General features: G+C 41.3%; 2 protein-coding genes across 6 annotated transcripts in view; both read right to left on the reverse strand.

Annotated features, from left to right (window-relative positions):
* Window positions 1–25,136, reverse strand: part of DHRSX (dehydrogenase/reductase X-linked) — a 160,502-nt gene that overhangs the window by 133,436 nt on the left and 1,930 nt on the right. The gene's annotated exons all lie outside the window — the stretch shown is intronic.
* The window catches only part of ZBED1 (zinc finger BED-type containing 1), a 57,711-nt gene continuing 47,172 nt past the window's right edge, over window positions 14,598–25,136 (reverse strand). For all 3 annotated transcript variants that reach the window (XM_057411831.1, XM_057411816.1, XM_057411825.1), the window contains exon 2: window positions 14,598–19,756. In XM_057411831.1, coding sequence (XP_057267814.1) covers window positions 17,618–19,705 — 2,088 coding nt within the window. In that variant the 5' untranslated portion in view covers window positions 19,706–19,756 and the 3' untranslated portion in view covers window positions 14,598–17,617. The remainder of the gene's footprint in view (window positions 19,757–25,136) is intronic.

Here is a 25,136-nt window from a genome sequence, read left to right on the forward strand (position 1 = left end):
ATTTCCATTTGCCGTGTATTTTCTGCCCTGCTTATCTTTCATTCCTTTTATACATTTACCTATTAAATGTTACTCTTTGGCTTTCTTCTCTTTCACTCCAGTCACAGTTAAGATAGGGAAGTCATATACAGGTGTATCTTTAAATCAAAAAAAGAAGCATCTGGTTATCTTTTGAACAGATTTACAGATACTTACTCCCATACTCCCTCCCTCTGGGCAAATGTAACTGTGCAATACCTCAGGCAATGCCATTTTATGTAAAACTTCCCAATGCTCTTCAAGTCATGTCACCTTGTAATTATACTTTTTTCCTGTTGTGAAATAAGAGATGAAAAAGAGGAGCTCATCCCAGGAGATTTAAATTGGGGTAATGGAAATAGCTCTGCATAGTCTAGTACCTGCAGAATGAATTTTCCCATCCTGCAGAAGTTAAGAGACATCAGACATTATTCTTTTTCATTCTGTATCAAGAACTGAAGATTGTCCACTCTCCAAACTGGAAAGCTGCTCAATGGAAAAGGACCCAGGGTTGTTGGTCAACAGCCAGCTGAACATGAGCCAACTTGTGCCCAGGCAGCCAAGAAGGCCAACAGCATCCTGGCCTGTATCAGCAATAGTGCGTCCAACAGGAATAGGGCAGTGATCATTCTCCTGTAGCGCGCACTGGTGAGGCTGTACCACGAATCCTGTGTTCAGTTCTGGGCCCCTCACTACAAGACAGACATTGAGGTGCTGGAGTGGGTCCAAAGAAGGGCAGTGAAGCTGGTGAAGGGTCTGGAGCACAAACCTTATGAGGAACGGCTGAGGGAACTGGAGTGTTTAGTGTGGAGAAGAGAAGGCTCAGAGGGGACCTTATCGCTCTCTACACCTGCCTGAAAGGAGGTTGTAGTGAGGTGGGGGTTGGTCTCTTCTCCCAAGTAACAAGCGCTAAGACAAGAGGAAATGGCCGCAAGCTGCTCCAAGGGAGGTTTCGATTGGGTATTAGCAAAAATCTTTTCACCAAAAGGATAGTCAAGCATTGGAACAGGCTGCCCAAGAAAGCGGCTGAGACACCACCACTAGAGGTATTTAAAAGATGTGTAGATGATCTTAAAGGTCTTTTCCACTCTATGATTCTACGATTCATCAGCTCTTTCATATGCAGAAACTGAAGCAAAGAGTGATCTCTTTACTTCTGGTCAAACTGGAAACCCAAATAAAAAGCAAAATATGGCCACCTGCTTTTTAGCATCTCACCACAGGACTTAAAAAGCCAACAGAAAACAATTCATACTTTGCACTAGGAGCTCTACTTTTCAAAAGACCAAACGTTTTATTTTTAATTTTCAAGACGGTATCTACAGTATTAGCATATTCCTAGACAAAACAGGATATTGTACCACAACCCCAATATTATCTTTACAGTTTCTACTTTTACTGCTTGTAAATTTCAACACATCTTACTCTGACCACATGCTATTAAAAGATTGAATTAATCATTCCATCACGCCCTTGCTCAGAGAGCAGATGGAGAGATACAGCCGGGCAATCAGAAAAGTCGATTCTTTAAATATTCCCTTACTATATTAGATTCAGAGGGAAGGAAGGAAAAAAAAAAGTTGGCAAGATCATTAAGAGTAGTTTAAACTGCATCTCCTCTCTTCCCAGAGACACGGAATGTAATTTCCATATCCCAATCAAGATTAAGAGCATCCAGATGAAGGTCACATTCAGATCTGAATCTTCCAGCCGACAAAATGCTCTGCTGCCACTTAACAGACCCCTCTGCCTCCCGTGGCTTCAGCGTGACAGTATTTCCATCTAACATAAAGAAGCAAGCAGAAGTCATGAGTTGGTATACAGAACTTAAAAGGTATTTGAAAGTTTCTGGAGTACCTCACTTCAGAAAACGGTGTAATCACTTGTGAACTGAAGTGATTATTATTATATATAAAGCTCCAGTAATTAGAATCAGGAAGAGCGGTACAAGGTGATTAGAGATTATTGGGAAAAATTTAGTTAACAGGAAGCACAGCACATGAACCAATCGTTACTTAAAGCTACCCTGAGATACTTGCAATTAATTAAAATACAAAATGTTAAAAATCACATTTCCATATTATTAAAGTCTTCAGAAGCAACTAACGATCAGAAGCCATTACAGCATCAACATTTATGTGAGATAACCTTCAGGTGCTACTGGCTTAATAAAAAAGATGGAGAATAGCCTCAATATAGAGGTAGCTGCCCAGCTTGGGGTGATGCCTGAGCTTGATGCCCCAGTAGCCCAGGGCTCTGAGCTCTTCAATGCTCCACTGCCACATGCTACCTCCCAGGGCCACAATCCAGCCTCCAGAAGCACAAATTCATGATGGAAGATAGCGTTAAGGGTAGTGTTAATTATTTCCTTTATAAAGATGGGAGTTCCACTAAAGCCCCCTGAGCCACTGGATGGAACTATTTTCTGCACACAAAACTGCTTAAAAATCCATTCTAACTTGAAATGAGAAAGTACAGAGGGCATGAACATGTTTTGTCTTCAAGACAGCTACATTTGTTTTCTCAGGATGGAGTTTTATTCATTCTTCTCTTTGCTAACACTAGCAGGTCAGGCTTTTCAAATGGAGAATGAAAGTGCAAGTACAGAAAGGTCTTGACTATACTAGACTTAATTTCCTAACTCTCTCAAGACAGTTCTTTTTCAGGAAAAGACTTATTTCTTTACAGACCCCTCTTTCTGAACACATGCTGAAGTGATCTCATACACGTTTTCTTTCAATTTTCATCTTTCTTGTTCCTCATAAAACATGCACCAAAGTTTTCACAAGGAAGTCAGCTGCTTTGCAACAGAGGCAGCAAACTGTTCGGAAAGATTTTTTGTTTTAAAGATTAGATGTTTTTATTCCTCAGTGAAAGACTCATTTTTGAATGAAATTTTATAGGCCATTAATCTAATGCAGATCCACAGGACTCAGGTAATTAGTTAACTTAAAAGAGCAGCTACTTTGCAAGCTTTATAATTGCTCTTCATCAGAATTATAAAAAAAAATTAATATGCAGAGCTACCACACAGATTAAAACCTCTCAAAGTGTGTCTCCATATGACAGGCCACCATTCCATAGCACCATTATCTCCTATTAATATTTCAATTAGAGAGTATCACATGCCCCTCTGAAGAAATGCAACTAATCACAAAATGAGTCCCGTTACTGATAATGCTCCGGGACTATGACACAAATATCTTATTTTCATTCCTACATTTTGTACCTCTAATAAATAGTTTTCAAAAATTTTAAGGGAAAAGCTCATTTCATACAGAAACACTTGTCTTTGTTGACTGAAACTTCCCAAACAACCTGCTTCTAAGCGGGGAGGCAAAGGCTGCAGGAACCACACTGGTCCTTCTGCATGGCCAGGCTATGACCTCACTTCCCAACTATTCGATCTCACCAGCAGTTCAAACAGGCTGATACATCACAATGCACCCTGTCAGTCCTTCTAACAACCTCAGACAGAAATACCAGCACTTTTCAGGCATCAGTGTTAGCACAGAGGTTTCATGCCTGCTTTCTGTTCCATCCAACCAGAGGATCTAGCTGAAATCACTACATTGTCCTGTAACAGCCCATTTGGTGTGAAATATTCTTTTATGGCATGACTCCTTTTCCTTTCTTGGGAAAAAGACACTTTGTGTATTATGACAGGTCTTACAGTCTCATTTTTACCACACCAAGATGATAATCAACTTCCAGCGCAGCTGACAGACCTGGAAGATGGACCTTGCCAAGCTGATGGATGGCAGTTACCTATCTACAGGACTCGTATTACATCTCACATTAAACAGAAAAATGTTACACCTACGTTAGATTTCTGTTTGATGCTAAACGATTAAAATAAGTTGAATTAAGCTTTTTTGTTTGAGAAGCATAAAGGAATTTAGCAATTTAAACGTATCAAGGGGAGGAAAAAAAGAGCTTGAGGAATAAAAGCTGAAGAGCTTGTACTGGCTTGTTCAGCAGCGCTCTGCCGTTTCTGATATTTCTTTCTCTAGGGCTTTTTTCATGAGCACACAAGGCCTGCATTTCAAACACACACCTTATGCTGCATGTCGACTTCTTGGTGGTTTGGGAGATGCAACCCCCAAATGCAGTTGCAGTTCCAGACTCCAGCCTTACATCTCTGTCAGTGCCTCTGTAACACACGGTCTGAAATGCCAGCACACTCACGCTTGGTCATGTAGCGGGGCTTTGCCACCAGTTAGGACCCCTCTGGGAAGAAATGGTGCTGATACAGAAGGTAAAAGGAGTGCAGCTCCCTGCAGGGAGACCAAAGGGAGCCCCTCCTATCTCTGTAAGCCGTATCAGCAAGTACTAGAGTCCTTACCTCAGCATTTATTTTATTTTATTTTATTGCATTTGAAGCTTTGCAACTTTCCATACAAAAAATCCGTCAGTGCTGAGGGTTACACCACTTTCATTTTGGCCACAGTCCCACCACCCTCCCAAAGCACGCTAAGACATCTGTCTAACGTGTCTGTGTTCTGATGCAGTCTGTGACCAGTGCTGCAGTACCAGCAAAAGCTCACACACTGCTCCAGACACAGCTACCAGCATTCCCTATTTCACCTGGGGAAACAGAAAAACTGTGTTGTACTGAATAAGCTCCTGCAAGGGTTGCCCTGCCGATGTATGTGGCATCTTTACAAGGGAGTGCTTTGCCCAGCACTGCAGTACACCAGCAAAAACAGCCCAGTGCAGGTTTAGCCTGGAGAAGTGTTCACGTAAAAAAGCAGTAGTTACAGCCAAACCGGAGGCAGACAGAAGCAATGTCAGTATGAAAAGGGACACCCAGAACAACTCATCAGCACCACACCACCTACAATCTTGTGATGGCAGTGACATTTCTCCAGGGAGCATAGGCATTTTGCCAGCCCTGCACTTTCTGGATCCTTTTCCTGTTCCACACACTATGACAAAGAGGTCTCAGCATCTCCCCTTCCAAACCACCACCACCAAAGCTAGAGAAGCACCTTGCAAACCCACTTTGACACAGTGCATTTGGAAGCAACAGATCGTGCCCACAGAGATGCTGCCAGCAGAACAGCCACGCTGGCCATGTGGTGGCCATAGTGGCTCCCACCATCAGTCCACATCACTACAGTCCTCAGCAAAACCATGTATCAGCTGTCAGATGAAGCACATTTGTAAAGATGACTTTGTCCCTTTGCAGCAGAGAATAGCAGCTTGGAAGAATTTGAACTGAATAAGCTGGAACTCATTGCAGAATTACAATGAACTTCTGTATACATATATAGGTATGCACATACTTTTTCTTTTAAGGAAGAAAAAGAATACTTCAAAAATTGGATTGGAAGGCTGGGAAAAAATATGGCTTCCACTTGTGCCCCGCTAGAATATTTCATGACTAGTTTTAATGAATAAATATTGAGAAAAATATGTTTCTTTACATGACTTTAAAAATGGAGGTGGAAGAGATGGATAGAAGATACGCTACGCTTAGTAGTAAAACCCTCAATAAATGTCACTAAATTAGTGCATAAACAAATAAGACCGTATGCCGCTCTAGCATAACTCTAACAGCCATGCTCAACCTGAAATCCAAGCTATAATGTTGCCCACCTATTTTGTTGTTCTATACAATCTTCCCTGTATCTTCAAATATCCCTTTTGTACTTGCCATGCTGGATCATTATATGTAATGAATTTAAAAGATCAGCTAGAAAAGTGAACACATGAGAAACTACAGGAGGAATAAAGTTACGTGGCTACAACCAAGTGCAAAGAACTCTGCTAGTCACTTTTAATAGCAGTGTCTACAGCTCTTGAAACTTCCTTCTGACTCAGGTTTGTTGCTCTTTAAATATCTGTACCTTATAATTAGGAAATACAGCATCATCAAGAGAACATGGCTTTTGCATTTCTTGACCTTTTTCCTACTAATTTCCAACAGACTATTTAATGTTAAAATTGTACGCTGTGTAATGCAGCAACTCCAGTTATGAATGCACAAGTAAGACTGGGATATAGACGGTGGCATTAATTAGCATGAAAGCACTCTAGAAAGCAGATCAGATTATATCTGTATTCACACTGGATGGCTTTATTCATTAACAAGATGTTATTTTGAAAAAGATACATCCAAGAAGCTCTTGTGTATCTGCTGCAAGAAGCATTTCATTGCAAAAACATTTCATAGCACAAACATTTCATTTCCAGTTAACCAGGTTATATCCAACTGCCAAAAAGCCAGCACTTACTGCTCTGCAGGCACTCTGTTCACTGGGATGCAGTCAGTAGAAAACTCAGAAACTCATTTCTTCACTGTCACAGTCCTGAATTACAGAAAGTGTAGTGTCAGTGATGTTTTATTTAGAAAATTGCTTTCACTTGGTGTAACACGCAGACTGATGCATACTTTATCAGCTATTTGCAATAGTATCACTGAACCTTTTTTTGAGAACAAGGTCTGACGCCAACTCATCTGAAGATTCCTTAAATTGACACGTTTGTTAAAATAGTGTTATGCAGAACTATCAGTTTCTGTTTTAAAAATAACCTGCCTAGGGCAGAGAGCATCTTCTGGGTTGCCTCTTTAAGGCATTTGGCATATGGGCTCTAGCATCAGTTGGTTTGGTGTAAATCGCTAACACACAGCATCACCCTCTTCCCGCTACAGCATACCATGCCTGGGAAGCCAGAGGTGGCAATCAAACCCTTGCCTGCAGCACAGAAGATTAAAAACTTAATCCCAAATTCATTGAACACTCACAAGGCTCATTAACTTCAAATCCCTGGTTTGTGCATGTGAGAAACGCCGGTGTGAAATGCAAGGTCAGGAGGTGACTGAGCTTTGCTTTTGTGTGGTGTGACTTCGTCTTCTCATACTGGTGAAGCTAATGTCACAGAGGATAACCCAGCACAGAGCTTACAGGAGATGAGTATTTCCTCACAGAGTCAGAGAGTGTTTAGTTACATCACCACGGTACCAGTGTGTCAACAAGACAAAAAAAAGGTTTTAACAGTTCCCTCAAGGTCCTCCTTCAGAAACAAGTTCAGTGCATTTTTTAGGTCCAACTTTCCTTTTTTTGTTTTCTCCAGGCTAATTTAAAATATTGAGCAATGTTAACAATCATGGTTATACATTCCCTCAGATGGCGAAATGTCCACGTCTCAGAAAGCAGACTCTGGCAGAAAACAGTCACGCTACAAAAAGCAGGGGCATATCAGTGCAAAGCATTCTTACTCAGCCTTACACAACTCAGAGGGTGTTTTGGGTAGGACAGGGGATGTAGCGTTCTTTACCCAATGAATAAGCTGTGAAGCATCAAACCCCTCCTAGCAGAGCACAAATACTGTGCACGGAAAGCAAATGTCGTAATTTTATTATAAAACCATGGCACTTTCTTTTTTCTTAAAAGCAACCCTGACATGAAGCAAAATGTCACTGCTTTTTTGGTTATTTGCTTTGGGAATAGTAGCTGTCAAATATTTTCTTTTCTTGCTGGCAATAAACCTATTTAAAACTTCCCATAATCCACCACATCTGCAGCTTTAACTCAGTCATTCATACTCTATGATAAAGCCATGAACCTAAAATCATCTGTAATGACATCTGTAATTTAGAAACTGCAAGGATGGGAAGCTTGAAACCGGCAGGCATCATTTTCTGAAAACACCAAGATAGGACTCTGTGTGTGTACATATATGACATTTTTATGTCATAATTATACCATTATACTCTTACACCATTAACTGACCAAATCTTGAATCTTGCCCTGTCTGCAAGGCACAGCACATAATCTTAGTGACACAGTTTATCAAAACATTTCATAAGACTCTATTTGTTCAGTACACTAAAAGCTTTACCGTAACTGAGGTGAATCAAGATTATACATAAGTGCCCGTGTAACTTCAATGCTACTCCAGCACTGAGCAAGGGAGGCCCGTGTAAAGCATTTGTGGTGGAACAGTATCTGCATGGTCTAAGCAAACTGACATATTATGACTCGACTACAAAAATATCTCTAAAAATAACATCACGGGGTCCATGGACACTTCCTCCTGCCTTCCAGCCTTGCAAAACTTTTTGAGGCTGCTTCAGCGCTCACATCTAAGCCAAATAAAACTTCTGGTTGTGCAACTTGTCCCACACAAGGAAGACTCATGGTAGAGTCCACACGAGTTCCTGAGTGACTCAAGACCTCCACCTACATCAGTGCCCAGCAGCAAAGCTCTGAGCTCCTTTGCTTAACTTCTACAATCTCCAGCGTGACTGAGTGGAACTTGGATAAACAATTCTTTTTATGATGTAAAGGAACAATTACATTTTATAGCTCATTTTCTTGAGTTGCAGTGTCTCTAATGCTAACAGAGTTTGCTCCATCACCTAAACAAGCAGATGCTACTCCAAACAGCCCCCAAAAAGCAGACACTGACTGACTGCAGAAGTTCCTAATTGCACGACCAGCCAGTTCTTGGGATGAAGCGTCACATTTATTGGCATAGGAATGACATGGAAGCAAAGGCCACGTATCCTTTGCAAGGTATCATCTGTCCATCTTCAGACCCAGATGCCCTACCAGCACAAGCAGCCCATCACCCATCTCTGGAATCCATCAGTGTTTCAGCTACATGAGCATGAAGCAACAACCACTCTTCCACTTATAATATTGGACTTGGGAAATCTGCCTTCTTTGGTCTACATTAACAAGGAGCAAAAGTTCCTGGTTTTCAAGGAAGGACCAAGCCACAGAAATGCTCATTCACATCTGCTGAAACTCCTAAATTTAAGCTTCTTAAGATTAAATCATGTAAACTGAAACATCCTCTCAAGTAAAATAATGATTAAATAGAAGGTTCTTCTTTCACTTGTATGCTCAACAGGTCCAGAGCATACGGCTATGATGCAGGTAACAGGGCAAAAATGGAGTGCTTACACTTAAGGCTTTTACTCTTAGAATTTTAACTTAAAAAAAAAAGTAATTATTTACATTTCATGTTCTCCCTTATTTTGGAAAAACACAGTTGCACTTGCCTCCCTCAGCAACGGAGTAATTAAGACTTCCAGCTTATGAGTCAGGGGGGGAAGCATTCCTTTTACCTCTGAAGCCCACCTATGCTTGGGACCTGAAGTGTTTAAATAGCTCATTTGAGAGAGAATGATCCTATGAATACTAACCTTTAAAGCACAATGGAAGAGAAAATGGATACATGGGAAATGAAAACTTGTGGTTTGTATTTAAAAAAGCATTGCAGACACAGCCCACCTCAAAATGTCATTATTTAAGACACTTTGTGATGCTGGCATTTCTAGTGGTTCTGAAGGCAGAGCATACAAAATGGATAGCTTTCAGAGATTAAATCCCTAAATCTGTATGTGGACATCTATCTCAAGGAGCTAGTGCAAAAGGTCTGAAGGCTCTTTTTTAGGCCACATGTTGTATCAATTTTATCTTATCCTAAAAATAAATATAAAATGAATGAATCATTCTGTAGTCTCGGTGTTTGCAAAGTTATCACCCAGCAGGATTACCTTCCGCCCAGTCCTCTTCTCAGGTGGTCAACCAGCCAAGGGAATAAGCGGTATCCCAGGAAAAACCCTAGCCTATTCCCTTCCTTCAGGTATGTGCAGACCAGAAAGCAGCCCCAGCAACACTGAAACACTGGGGAAACACTCTGGAGGAATCTGTTTTCCCTCTGCAGACCACAGCAACTTTCCAGAGCAGCCTAGAGAAAGGGCAGAAGTACAGCCAATAGACCAGCATTACAGACAGACCTGCAGGAAGAGCGTATCAGCCTCTGTTCATGACAACCTACTTTAGATGAGTGTGGATCCCATCTCTGGGTTAAAAATGTAACTTTATCTTCCATCAGCTCTAATATGCATTGCCAAAAAAAGCACAAAAAGTATACGCAATAGTTGAACAAGTGACAAATTGTTTCTTGTATTATCTGTGAATTTATCTCTCAAAAAAGAACTGTGAAATCTTTGTAAATATCAGCCGAAGTAATGAAAGGGTGGTGGGGTGGAGTGTGGAGGGCATGAACAAGGTGGTTAGTCTGTTTGCAGGACTACCAAAGAACTACTTCATGTAACTGCTTTAAGTTCACGTGGGGATTGCATCACACCTTCTGATACAACATGCACAAGACTTCTCAGATCACTTCTCTGACCAGGCATGCAGAAATCTCCTAGCAGCAATGCCAGTCTCACATTCGCATCCCTACGGGGTAAATTAAACATCATTCTCAACCTAGTGATCATGCAAACAGTGCAGGTGAACTTCTGCCTACTTTCACCGTGTCTTGAAAGCACACAGGTAACGTTCTCCTGTTCTTACACTTTGAATGCAAAACCCACACAGCAAATAACACAGCAAAGGAAATACTACCTGCAAAGGAAATACTACCAGCAACAGAAATAAAAAGGGCTTAAAACTGGGGACAAAAAGAGATACATACCATGCACAGAAGGCTTCACTCATCCACAAGACTGGCTCTTTCTCACTACTGCACTCATTCCATTGGGACCTGCCAGATTTATGATCAGTGGCAAGTTCCTGTATTGCATATGAATGTGTAACTGTGGCAGATAAGAGGCCATGTCAAAAAATCATTCAGAAACTACATTTTCAGCTCAGGCTCCTGCACATTAGAGGACAGATTACAGTAAGGGCTTGTTCTAACATTCTTCTCCATTACCTTATTACCTAAAACTGCTGCCTGGACATTTGGGAGTGCAGGGTTTTGAAGCAAAAAGAGCTCACTGCTGGCAGCATGGATACACCAAAAAGTGTGTAGAACAGCTGTTGTTCAGAGTTCTGAAATGTCAGATTACAGGGAAGTTAGTCATTTAGCATTTTCAAATGCTGTCAGGATTTCAGACAGGAATTCCAGGCTCCTATTGCAATTTCAGTATTTTTCCTAGATGGAACCACTTCCTATTTGGTCTCATCAATGAAGTAACTGATTTTTGCAGATGTAATTGTTTTTAAATTCCTTCTGTTCATATTAAGTTCTGCTGCATGCTCAAGAAACTGAAATTTGGCGCCAAACCACTGAGTGCAAACCAGAGTACAAACTCACAGCAAACTGACTACCACCCGTAACACCAGAGCTATCACTGTTCGCAAAAGCAGTCCATTTTTCTCCTTCTCACACACACATCAGAAAGCCCTGTTTGAGAAGATTAAGGTTTCCCTTGGAGCACAGCATTCATGACATGGGATGGGACGTTTCTGGCATGAGCTTTCCTGATGCTGATTTGCCATCTTCCTTGTTATGACTGCAAATTCCTAACACTGTAAACCTCACTGATGACTCATGCTGAAAAAGCACATTAAAAAAAAAGGGAAAAAAAAGGAGAATTAAACACTTTCAATTACAGTGTCTATAAAGACAGTGATATACAAAGACACAAAGTGTCTCAAATTTCAAAGCAAAGCAGCATCCATCAAGAAATAAAAGATTCATTCCTCATTCCTGACTGCAAATACCTGGGACAACAACATTCTCAGAAAAGTGCATGCAATCAAAGGCACTGCCTTTTTAAAAATAACCTTATTCTGCATTGTCTGGGGAATCGCTGTTGAACATCACATCATGCACATGCAGACATGGACAAATACACTCATACTTTCAGTGTACTAAGTTAGCCAAAGGGATTAACTCTCTATAGATATATCTACATAAATTATTTTACTACCACAAACATTTACAGATTTTAATTAGTCTTCTACCTAAGAATGTTAAAATAGACATTCCTTAATTTACTCCAAATGAAAGTATCCTCTCCTGTCTCTTTTTAAAACAAGGCTAATCTACTGTTTCTGAATGTGTGTGCAAGTCTGTCCATGATATTTATACCAGTAAAACCACTGTAAATGTTAGCCCCAAAATAGCTATTGAATAGGAACTGTAGCTTTACCCTCTATATAAAAATCTTTATTTGAATGCCACACTCTTCTTCTATGGCAGGATTAAGCACTTAATTACTTGAATAATGACAAAATTTCCCAGGCACAGCTTCAGCCTAGAGTACAAACTGGTATGTTAAAGATATTTATCTTAAAAACCCAAACAACCAGAGCAGCACAAACTGCTTCTACCCTAGAATCACAGAATGGTTTGGGTTGGAAGGGACCTTAAGATCATCTAGTTCCAACACCTCCCACTAGGCTCAAGGCCCTATCCAACCTGGGCTTGAATGCAATAAGGACTATTACTGCTTATTATGCCTTTCATTCAGATCATATTTTTCTAGCTGTGTTGAGCCCAGTTGCCCATCATCTTCCCCCTTAAGCAGGCAATTTTGGTCCAACTAAGTAATGTATTCAAGTGAGCAACGTACATCACTCTGGGGGAGGGAATCACTGGCTCTGCCTTTTTGCAGCATGACATAGGTGCTGTAGCCCCAGCGGGCCAGAACAAGGACCTAGTTTAAACTGTTTTTAAACCGAGTTTACCTGCTCTCAAAGAACAGTCTCTCTGTAAGGGAAGGAAAACACACTGGTGTGCAGGACTTCTCCCTGCTGTTCCCCCACCCAGTGCTCTGCCCAGGCAGAGCCAGGGAGAAAAGGCAGGACAGAGAAGTAACAATTTTGCAAATTCAAGTCACTGGAAGTAAGGACGATTTGTAATGCATGGAAACCAGCACATATGTGTAGAAGGTAACAACCTTTTCAGCACTTCTCAAAAAGATACATCTGATCACCACTTCAAGGCACTGCAAATGGCAGGATTGCTTTTGTGAACGCTTAATGTTTTCTTCTGGCAGCAAGGGAAATCAATACCACCCTGTGTGGAAATGTCAATAAAAATGCTCAAAAAGCATAATGTTAACACTTCAGAGTCTGAGGGCCTCTCATTTGAAAATAGTTTCTCCAACAGCCTTTGCATTTCTAAAATACTGTAAATCAAATTTTATCACTAAAAAGGTTTTTAGAAAATAAGGTAAGCTTACAGACAGAGTTTTGGGTTTTTACAGTAAACTCAATTCCCTCGTGGTATTTTAACCCAGCTGCAGGGGCACTGAAAATTACTGTAGAAGTAGAAAACATCTATTTAATAGATTTTTCTTGTTCAACCTCAAGGGAATGCATCTGCATGTAAAAATGACAGCAGTATACAGCAACTCTAGTGATGTTCTGAAATTCCAGTTTAAATAGCATCAAGTCATTAGACATGCTTTACTGATGTGCTTTTAAGCTGACATAAAATTACACTGTCTCTTTTAAGTTCTCTCTACAGCACCAAATACTGTTATTAAAAAAGCAAACCCAATTTCTGTAATTTCCCTACACCCCCTAAAAATAAAACACACCTTGAATGTAGCAGAAGGCTAGTAATTTGGAGGAAATATGGTGAGGTAGACCATATAGTCTTGGCATGGGCGGGGGGAAATAAGAGAAAGCAAAAAAAACCACAAAACATTAAAAGACCAGGAGCCAACATAAGACAGTCTCCTCAGCACAGCCAAAAAGACAGTCCACACTAGACAGATAACACTGCATCACCAGAAACAGGATCACCAGAACTTCAGAAATTGAAACCACCAAAAGGACTATGGTGTGCAGAGACTAAAATGCAGTTTTTCCAACATAAAGTTTCCTTTACCTAATTGTCATGGAATACGCAAAACACACTACTTCTGGGTTTAAATCCATACACGTCCCCTCCTCCAGAAATCAGGCCCTCAGGCAGCCCCTTCTTTTTAAGCTATCACATGAAAATCACAAAATCATGAACATCACCATTAACTTTTTTCAAAAGTCCTACAAAATATTACAAATAGTGTTTCTTTGTCTTTTAATATCGCTCTGTCCCTGCATTCAAATGCTCCCATAAAGCTAACTGGAACACTATGACATTAGTTAAAGAAATCCCTCCATATTAATCTAATGCACTGCAGCAATAGAAACTTAAAATAGTACATCCTTTCCAAATAACCCAGAACTTTATTCCCTTCATTTAAATCGAGGCATCTCACACATGGTTTGCTGGAATAATTCACCTCTTCAGCTTCAGTTTGGTTTGGGGTTTTCGTTTTGTCCTCACAGTAATCCCTGATGGCAGTGAGAGGTGAAATGCTTGCAAAGGTTGGCCAGTCACACAAAACTGCCTTTAGTTACATTGTTAACCCTAGGAAACCTTGCCTAGCCCACTGAATTTTAATCCTGAATTGGAAATACTTAGCTGGTGGCAAAAGGCAATTCTTCTTCTTTTGACATCAAGAATGTACTTTGAGAGCCTGTTTAAAAATTCACTTTCCCAGCATGAGAGCACTCAAAAGCTGAAGCTCCTCTATTGCCCCTCCAAAAAGATGTTTTAGCTGTACCGAAAAGGAAAGGAAACATTAGGCTATGGATTCAAATGAGCTGTCAAGAAACGCAAACATAAATCTGAATTAATAGCGTAATTTGGAAATGTGTTCTGGGCCCACCCTTGGCAATAGTGCCAGGATTTAACTCACACTGTAGCAATATTTAAAACAGCTTTGCAACTTTGGTTCTCCACCCAGCAAAACAACAGAAAATCGTGTCGTTAAATGAGAAACACCACACATATTTAAAGTCAGAGAAACCATCTAAACTTCTGACATTTTTCATCTTTTTTTCTTTTTTAATCCAAAAGATTTGTACAGCACGGGGATTTTTTTTTAATAATTTACAGGATCAAAGGAAAATAAATGCATAGCTTCAAAACCTTAGAATATAACTTCCCCTTGTTGCGGAAGAGTTCAAAGTCGTAAAGTGCTACAGATATGAACACACATCAGACAAATAATCTAGCAACTAACTTATTTTTCTGGTTTATTTAACAATATTCCAGGCTTAGAACATTAAATAAAAATCTCACAAACAATGGGTAGGACTAACAATGGCTTTGTTCTTTTTTTTTTTTTTCCTTCTCCTTTTTTAAAAAGAATGCTGAGACACAACAATTGAACCGACTATAGTTTTATTTTGGATACCAAAAACTAAAAAGAAGCTGGAAGGAAGAGAGTAGTGCATTGAACCAATCTCAGTAAAACTGCCTGCAACACTGCATATACATTTAGTGCTAGAAGAACAAAGATGGAAACAGGAGACGGATGCTGTCAAGGGGAGCAGAATGAACACAGACCAGGGGACTGGTGCTCAGCACTCTCTGCCTTGGTTGCCAGGGCATGGCTTTGAATTATGCTCGTGTATGACAGAATATGCATACCTTGTGCTAGCATTTGCACGGCTCCTCAAGGGCCAGCAGCTGTGGTAGCAGGTGGAGGTGGTAAAAGTGGACATCACCAACAACTGCTGGCACTCAATGAATGTAAAACCCAACGGGTCCTCCTGGCACACTGCAGGGGTGTCACAGGAGCCCAGGTATCATCAATAAGGGACCTGCTGTACCTCACTCCCTTCCATAATTTGATTTCACTACCCTCGCAGATAGCCTGCATACCTGTGGGAGTTCAGGCCAACCCTGTGTTTTGCAGCTTGGGCAATCACATACACCTCTTCAGTGGACGTGGCAAGCAGCAACATTCAATGGGATGCACTGTGCATGTACTTTATAAAAGTGCAAATTAATTTTCACAGGACTGGAGTGTGAAAACCGAGGCTTACTGACAGCCCAACACAGGCCACACCACCTGTTAAGTGCATTTTTCCTGTGCTTAAATGTGCCAGGTAGTTCGCTGCTACTTACTTCACACATCTACTCTAAACCTTGTCTTTCCTCCCCACCCACCCGCCCCTTCCCTCCACCTACAAGGAACACAGAGGTCTTCCAACTTCCAGAAACTATTAAAACAAAACATAAACAAGCAGTTTGGCAATAGATTCAATTCCATCACAATTCTCATTTTTGTATGGTCCTCCTGGCTGGGCCCTTTCTACAACCAGATGCCCATGGGTATCCCTGTCACAAAAACCCCCAACTTTCTTTCTCCAGAACAGCAATGGCCAGTCTTCAACAGACCTCTCTCCAGAAAGACTGTGCTCAACAGTGCCGTAGACTAAAGCTGAGGTGGAGGGTGAGACACCAGTAACAAAAGTAAAACCCCAAGCAAACCTTGACTGTAACTAGACAATGCCAAGAGCCTTCCTTTGCACCTCAGGGAAAAATGCTGACTGCCATCTCACTTTGTGCCAAGCATGAACTCTAATCCTATTTATGACCTGCAGTATTTCATCAGAGATGGGGAATTTGGGACTAGTTTTTTTTTTTCTTGTTTGCCAAGTTCTCAAAAGGGCTTAAAACACTCAGGCGTAGAGACACGAAGGGACAGATAACAATACACAACAACTAATCTGAAACTGTACTCAAAACATTGGACTGGACAGGACTAAAGTCCACTCTACAAACTGAATCAAAAGAGACAGGAGGAAAAAAAAAAGAGAGATTTTAGGTGCTAATGTAATAAGAAACAATTTTAAAGACTGACTAAATACATGTGGGGAAACAGAGGGGTCCCCTTCTTTTAAATATATTTACATAATATTAAAGCTTTTTATTTTGCTTTTCATGCCAACAAAATTTTCTAGCTACCCTGGGCAAAGTCCCCATTTAAATTAAGAGGTTAAGGACTTTATAACATAGAGAGACATTTAGACTCATGGCCCATACACATCTCCCTGCCCTCTCCTTCCTTCCCTCTCTCCCTTGACTTCCAACGGGCCTGATGCCTTGCCTGCTTTGCACCACATGGCATTAGCCATAATGTAGGCACAAAGCAAAGGTAACACAATGCCACCTCGACCCTGCACACTTCGTTACCACTTTGTAAAAGCACAAGAGGCTACAATCAGGGCTTGCCTAGACATTAAAAAAAAAAAAAAGAAAAAAAAAGGTTTTGCCATTTAGCTGCTGCAGTTAAACGGTAAAACCAGACTACTGTGGACGCAGCAATACCAGTTTACAAGTGTTTATACCATTTATACCGCACTGGAAAGGAAAATAAATTATCCCAGTATAAGTGCATCCACACTACAGCCTATGCCAGCACAGTAACAGTTAAAATAATAATACATCAGTATCCTAATTGACAGAATGATACCAGCTGAACTTTTCTAGCATAGACCAGGCCTAAGACATGAGGTAGTGAAAAAGAAAATCAGGCTCGAGATCTTTTTTCATTCCACAGCATTGATAAGAGTCTAAAAATATTCACTGCTCAGATTTATGGATTTTAAAAATATTTTAAAATCCAGTATTTAAAGCTAATATCCTGAGTCACACAGGGTTTACAAATGGAGGCATAAATCTTAAAAACTCCCTTGCTCAGGGTCCTAATTCAGGAAAATATTTTTATGATAGAAAGCACATAATCATGTGCTTGTCTCCCACTGAAGCAAGTGGAAAGGAAGCACATGGGTAAGTGCTTTCTGAAATCTGGGCCACAATCACAAATCACCGTCTTTGCAGAATTTATTTCCTCATTCATTTCAGTGCTGTTTAATCATAAGTCATTCATGTTTTAAGACAGTGGGAAAAACATAAGACAATGGAAGCTAAATCAAGTTTGTTACAACTGTTCAATTATTTACAGCATTCATAGCATAAAACCAAAGTATTTTTGGTAACTTAAGACAAATACCTTATTTTCTTTGCTATTAAATGTACTGCAGCAGTCCTGTTAAACAAACCCACTGTCTCGGATATTAAAGAAACTGTTGTTTACATTTACCGAGTCATTTAAATTAAAAATCTGCTCCTGTTCCAAACCCCACTCTCCTTCATCTTCATCCTCCAGTTCTGCCTCGGACCCATTCCGACTGTTTTCGTACAAAAAGATCTGCTCATCCACATGAGCCGGGGCTAACCGGTTTCTCTTTGCACTTACAACATTAGCAGAAGAACCAAAAAGGCGTTCAGGGAAGACCCGTGTGGCCAGAATACACCAGTATTTTTGAAGAACCTTTGGTAAAACTGGAAACAGCGCTAGTCTGTCAGACCACCACTTCAGTGGGTCTTCATTCAAACCCAGGACCTTTTGTGACTTGAAGTTGCTCAATTCCTCAACGATCTGAGCATGCCATTCCTCCTGGTCTTCCACGCCTCCCGTCTGGCAAAAGATCTCTGCCAGCATGTTGTTGATGACACTTGTAGGAGGAGGAGTAGAGGAGATGATGATTTTTTTCACAGGGGGCTCTTCCGAAACAGCAAAGAACTTCTCTTCAGTCCTAAAAGTATTTTCTTTTACTTTCTCCAGAAGGCTTTTTGCTTCTTCCACCACTCTGTTTTCAACCTGCTGCCGTTCAAAGGCTGAAAGAAAAGGCAGTTTTTTGTAGCGGGGATCCAAGAAAGTTGCAACGTTGAGAAACATGTCTATCTCAGGTGTGTGCTGGTAGGTGGTTGACAGCTCTTTAGCAATCACCTCCTTTGCCATGCTGATTTCTTTCAAATCATTCTCTTTGATGTTCAGGGTAGTATTTAGAAGCATGTGGAGAAGTGGCTTCACCATACTTATTGTCGGGTACTTTGAAGCAGACATCATCTCCGCAACCTGCTTGAAAGGCTGCAGCAGCTCCACCAACCCTTCGATTGTATTCCACTCACTGGATTCCAGCATGAGGTGGTGATTGTTGCTGTCCTCCACAAGAACAGCCGCAATGACAAACTGCTGCTCCTTGAGGCGCTGCAGCATAGCAAGCGTGCTTCCCCACCAGGAAACACGGTCACTTACCAGCATGCAGTGGAGAACGTTCTGCTGTTTCTGCTTCTCACTCAGCATGTACATTGCGACTGTAGACTGCTGAAAATACTCCACCAGTTTTCGGCACCTGGCAAGGAGGCTGCAGAGTTTGGGGAGCTGAAAAGCTTGTTGTATTCCTGCATTAAAAGTGTGCCCCAAACAAGGCATCTGTATGGGAATATCTAGGAGAGAGCAAGCCTTCACAATGTCTTTACTGTAATCTGTTGTAGCACCAAAGACTTTTGTATTGATCCCCCACTCAATGAATGTTTCATAAAGGACTCGTGTAATAGTCTCTGCAGTATTATCCTCCGGTACTTCAAATGTTTTTAAACACCGTGAGTTCACAGCCAGGCAGTTGGCAGGACTGCTGCTGAGAAAGTGAGCGGCGACCGTTACGTATGATCTGTTCTGGTTTTCGCTCCTCCACATGTCTGTGGATATACCACACCACAGAACCTCAGTAAGCTCTTTCAGCACAATTTCTCTAATGGCATTGTACTTTTCAGGAATAGCTTTTGCACAGAAGTACTTCCGGCTTGGAAGTTCATACCTGGGGTCTGCTGTTCTCAAGAGGGCCTTGAAGGTGGGCTCATCAACGATAGAGGCTGGATACATGCCTTCGCAAATTAAGCTGATGACTGCAGATGTCAGTTCCTGATGCTTTTTGTTTTCATAGTTCTGGTAGGTCTTCATGATGAGACTATCTTGAACAACCTGCTGTGATGACTCTGGCTTGATTTTTGAAAAGGCGGTGGCAAAGGCTTCCCTCATCTGCTCAGTGTTGCTTTTCACAAATTCACAGAATTCATCAGGGTGGTTTTTCTCAAGGTGGTAGGAAAGGTTGGACGTGTTTCCTGAATAGGCGATCTGTGCCATGCAAATACGGCAGTAGATCTTCTTCCACTGCAATATGCATCCTTCTGCATTGGTATCAAACCCAAAGTACTTCCACACTTTACTCTTTGCTCTCGGGTGAGCCACTAACTTTAGGTCTGATGGGGAACCTTCTAAACTTTTATTCTCCATTGCTTCTTGGCCACCGTCCCACCTTTTGATCCTTCACTCATTAATGAGTACCTGATAAAGGCAGTAAGATAAAGATACAATGAGAAAGCACAAGTTTGACCACGCTAAACTATGTGAAATCAACGCTTCTGTGAACATATCAAGAAACCTACCTTACTAATTACATTTGCAAATTTAAAGATGAGATTTGCAGGAAGTGTGACCTACAAGAAGCCAATCAGAATGTCAAAAATTAAAAAAGGTTTTAATGCCTTGCATTCTGCTGTGAAACTGAGCTAGAAGACCTCAGTAAATCTCCTTTCTGGAATTACAGAGCTACACCACAGAGCTGATACGTTATTGTCACACAAAGAGGTCACCTGCTACAGCGTTTTCCTGCCTCTTCAGTAACAGTTAAGGCTAGACCAACATCCTCTTGCCTAAGAGTTTCTGAGCTTCACTTATAACATTTATTTCAACTGAAAGCTGATACTGAAGGAGCAAAGGGTTTATTGTTTGTTTATTCTGAAAGAAGTTTTGTTAGCTCGATCTAACTGTTCCAGCATTTGCCTTAAAAAAAAATACTTTATTAAAAAAATCTGTGATGTAAATTATGGCATTTATCTGCTCCTCTGAAATGTAAAGATGTTTTCTGACTGAAATAAAAGGAAAAGGAGTGTGGACCTACATGCAGATCAACAATACACGTCTGACACCTTTCCTGTCCTCTTCCTGAAATCAAAGCCATCTCCTGAACTACTAGGTTCACAATTGTGGTTCCTGGAATAACAGTGCATTATAATTACAGGAAAAGCAGACACGGAAACACTAATAAATGTTATTAGCCACATCAGCTGGAAAATAATTTTGCTGTATTTTCTTCAAAAGGCTACAGAAGTCGGAAAGGGGTGACACTTTAGAGATGAGTGCAGCGATAAGTCAAGACCTGGCAATCTGTATCTCAGTATGTGCACAGGAATATGCTTCTTGTGCGAACAGTCATATGCAAGCACTACTTGAGGCCCAGAGTATCTCTACGCACAGTGCTGGCAGCTGGCACCCACTGGAGCTGATTCCGCTACACCAAAAAGCCAAGCCACAGCACAGCATGGCTGCACACTGATGATTCCTCATTTCTTCCACACCACCAGCTGAGCCACTGTTGACAGCAAGAAGCCCTTCACCAGGGGCCTGGCAAGGACTGGGAAGGAGAAGGAAGCCACCAGTTGAACACAGATGCAATCTCCTCCACAAAAATCCAGAAGAGAGCAGGAGAGGAATATCAGGAGCATGCCTACAGCAATCCTAAAAGTGATAGCACTGCTCCTTCTCTGATGGTCAGGAGCTGCACTTGCACCCAAGCCCAGAAATCCCCAGTTGGCAACTTGGCTGGCTATGGGAGGGAAAAACTGACTTTTTCACACTGCTGCAAGGGAACAGCCCAAAAATGCATGCGTACAAGCTTCTCCAGTGTGCTTTCTGCTGTTGATGAACATTCCCAAGAAAAGATCTTTCCTCTCTGAGCTAAGGCTGGTATTTTGAAGCACTTTTTGAATGCCTTGAATGAAAAATCAAAGATCGGTTTGCCAAGGCTAAACACACTTATTTAAACACAGCTGTTGGCTTAGAAACAGAATGAGAGGCGCAGAGCAAGTACCTTATTGTATCTGTTCTGAAGATTTACTTCTGGGAGTAGACTTTTTTTTTCTTTTTTTTTTAGTCCCCTACTGGGGACAATATTCTCACTCCTAGCATGCCCTATACTGTGATTCATTCAGTGCATTTTAAGTTGCCAGGATAAACTATTGATTCAACATGGTAATGCTGTGTGATTTCAGAGAGATGGTGCATATCAACAGCACCAAGGCATGCAATCCCACAAAAAAATATGATTTTGAGAGACAAAGTGGTGCAATGTATAATGATGTAACTGCAACAGCATGACTGTGTACTGACAAGACACGTATCAGTATGCATTATTACTACTTTTAGATCCCTCCATTTCAATCCATGATACGGTGTCTCAAGGAAATAGAGAAGCTCTTGGTATTTCATTTCATCTTACTGTTTTCTTTGCATTTATGTGGCAGTTCCTGAAAGCAAGGAGGAAGGCACTGTGATAAAGGAGTTGATCCTACTTTAAGATTTAAAATTAGTATGACACACCTTGGATCATAAAAAGTTCATCACAGACTGATAAAATACAAGTTATTTTAGAGAAAGGGAGTGTTACAGACTCACCCCACCCTTCATTCTTATGTATGTTTCAGCTCTGCCATCATGCTGAAATGGATCTGGCACTTGGTAACAGTGGCACAGAATAGCATTGCCAGAGTTACGGATATGGCAGTGTAACACAACCTTTATTATAATGCTGTAAACCACACTTCAGCTGTCATAATAGTTTGGAACATAAACTGCTAATCATCCCTGCCTGTCCTCAAGTGTTACACAGCATAAAAGGCACTATGAGGTAAAAAAAAAAAAAAACAAAACAAAAACAAACAAAAAAAAACCCACCAGAAGGAAAATGCCCACATCTCTCATTTTTCTGTAAGAAGGGGTATTTTTTTTTCCTCTTTCAGTGAAACAGTGCTCATAGCGCTGGCTTGGCAAAAACTAGAGCAGCTTCAAGCTGAAGACACCAGCACCTCACAGAAGGAAATCCAGTGGGAATGAAACACCTCATTGCCTGTGGGGAGTGTCACAGCTTGCTACAACGGCAGCTGATGGAAATGCTCTCTTAAAGCTTGAGGAGCTTTCTATGATGAAGAAAAAAAAAAAAAGAGTGCCACTTTGGTTTGCTGAAAACCCTTCCACACACACGGAAGCCTCCAGGCTACCAACGTGCCTCTTCCATTCTCCCTGGAATTCCCACCCACATTGAAACAGAGCACGCCTCCGGAGAAGCTGCTCTTTTCCTCTCCTCCTCTATGCAGCTGGCCAACACCACCAGCCAGTAGCAGGGCTGAAGCTTTTAAAAGCCTGCACACAGGATCACCTGCTGGCCTCACTGCAGACTCAGCTGTCACCGGAGGAGGAGGAAGGGCCCACGTACCCTGGGCCCTAGTACCTCACCCCTGCCCTCCTCCATGGGGTGGCCTGTGCTGCCTCACCTCTCACACCCCTCTAACTCTCCTAACGCAAACCCGTGTCTCCCCACACAAGAGTTACTCTTGTTGTGAAAGAAATCACGGGGATGTGAGGAAATGTGGGGTGTGCAGCCACCCCTGCAACCTTTGCTCTGCCCCCTCGTGCAGGCACAGCCATGGCACCCTCTCTAATTACACGGCAGGTATCACTGTCACGTATCCCTTGCCTCATTCTGCGCACCCGCAACCAAAACGAGTGTTTCCTCACTTCTGAAACTACCTAAAGAACTCTCTTAGGAAGGTGCATGTGTGGGGGAGAGGGTTTAATTGTTAGATGCAACTTTATTTTTGCCTGCCATTAATCCTTCCTACCTGCTTGGTTCTCAACCCACCTCTGGATGTTTTACAACCCAGAGCTCACACAGCTTTGAGCAGGAAGTGCTCGGTCTATCATTATGCTTTACTCATATAAAGTAAAAGCCCTCGATACATGAATCAAAATTAAGAGGTTCATGTTCCCAAATTAGTATTTCACAATTAATTGTAAAGAAGCTCAGAACAAATTATGATACTGAATAACTAGAAACTGGGACCAACTGAAAATGTATGAAATTTCAACAACTTTTTAAGATGAACGGGGGTCATCTTTAAGGTCTTCTGAACTTCAGCCACATTACCACCTTTTACAGCGCCATTTTTCTACACATCACAGGCACCAGATTTAACTAAAAAATGTTCAGCATTTAGTATTCCCCTATCAAATTTCAATCAAACATGTACAGTAGAAGAGAAAATGCAGGAGGAAAATGCCAAATAAATTCTTTCATAGGCTTTTAAAAAATAAAAAGATAGTAGCAGTAGTAGTATATTATTTAAACTTTTTTTGTTATTGGTAGAATGACTTTCAGGATTTCAGTGACCGCATTTCCAGTCTTAATATCCTGGTGTCACAATTAATACTAGTTTGTCTTTAATCAATCCACTGATTTGATTTTTCATTTTGAAAAGCTACTTACACCAAGACCTTTAGTCATGCAGGGCTTTTTTCCCCCCTTCCAGTTAATTCAGAGTAAGCACTGTAAAAAAACCCATCCAAGAAGTAATTTCTAATACGACTTTAAGTCATTTAGACCACTGAACACTTAACAACTTCACACTACGTATCAGCAGTTATAACATGTATGCAACTAGTACTTGGAAAAATGTTCTAACGTAAGTTAAACAGAAGTTCCCCTTTACCTCTGCACACTGATTTTTTAGTCAGCAAAGCAAAGCAACCATTGACTGTTTATTCTCCCAGCTCTGTATCTCCCTTCCCTGTGCTCCAGGATCAGAATTTCAGGCCGACCTCCCTACTCAGTACTGGGACAGGGAGGGAAGGCTCACTTTAACAGCAAATTTTAGCATCTTTTCAGTTTGCAGCTCAAAACAATTACCAAGTTTTTGCATGGGATCTAGATTTCAGAGCTCAAACTGACCTTTCCCTCTCCTCACCCAAACCTGTCTGGAATCCCATCTATAAAAATTAGAGGAACCCCAGCAGGATGTGACAGAACAGATGGTCACTTTTAAAAGCCATGTGAAAGCACATGTACCAAGAGCATGCAACTTTAGGGTAAAGAAAAGAAAATTAGTTTGGCTTACTTGGATTGAAATCCTGAACACTTCTTCCCACCAAGTGCAAGAAAGCAAGTGCTTCTTGGAAAATTCAGAGGCAGAAAGGCTGCACTGACTCCAGAACTCTTTGCTTACCCGCGGAGCTCAAGGACGAGCCACAGAGCACCCGTCTGTTCTAAACCTTCCAGGGGAGAGCTAGACCACTGCTGCATGAAGAGCGTGAATTCTTGATGGGGGGACTGGGGCCAGGGAAACAGGATCATCAGAGGTTCCCCTGCCCTTCCCAGCCCCACTGCCCCCCTCCAGGCTCTCCACAGGAAGACACCCTGGCAATAAAGCACCCATTCTTGTGAGAGTTACGGACAGCCCCTTGAAAAGATGTAGAAAACTTTAAACCTGAGCACCTTTGTAGATTACTGTCTGGAAAAGTCACTCCGTGTTTTTCTACAGCAAGAGTATTTTACCGATCCAAGTTTTAATAATGCATGTTCTGATCAACACTTTTGCTTTTTGTTGCACTGCAGTCATTATTTTGAAGTTATTATGGAAACAGGGTTAGCCTGGGTAAGAAAGTTCCTGTTGACAAGCTGATTCACTTTTCTAAGCAATAGCTGGACACAGTGAGTTGAAGCGAGGCAGCAGGTAACTGCCAAGAGGCAACTGCGCGCAAACAACTATCTGAGGAGGAAACTAATAGTCCTTGGAAGAAATCACCATGAGTTAGGGATGAAAGAAAACTTTTT

This window comes from Pezoporus wallicus, unplaced genomic scaffold, assembly GCF_028554395.1.
Source record: "Pezoporus wallicus isolate ANWC-B61680 ecotype Strahan unplaced genomic scaffold, APGP_CSIRO_Pwel_v1 contig_2372, whole genome shotgun sequence".
Lineage (NCBI taxonomy): Eukaryota > Metazoa > Chordata > Aves > Psittaciformes > Psittacidae > Pezoporus > Pezoporus wallicus.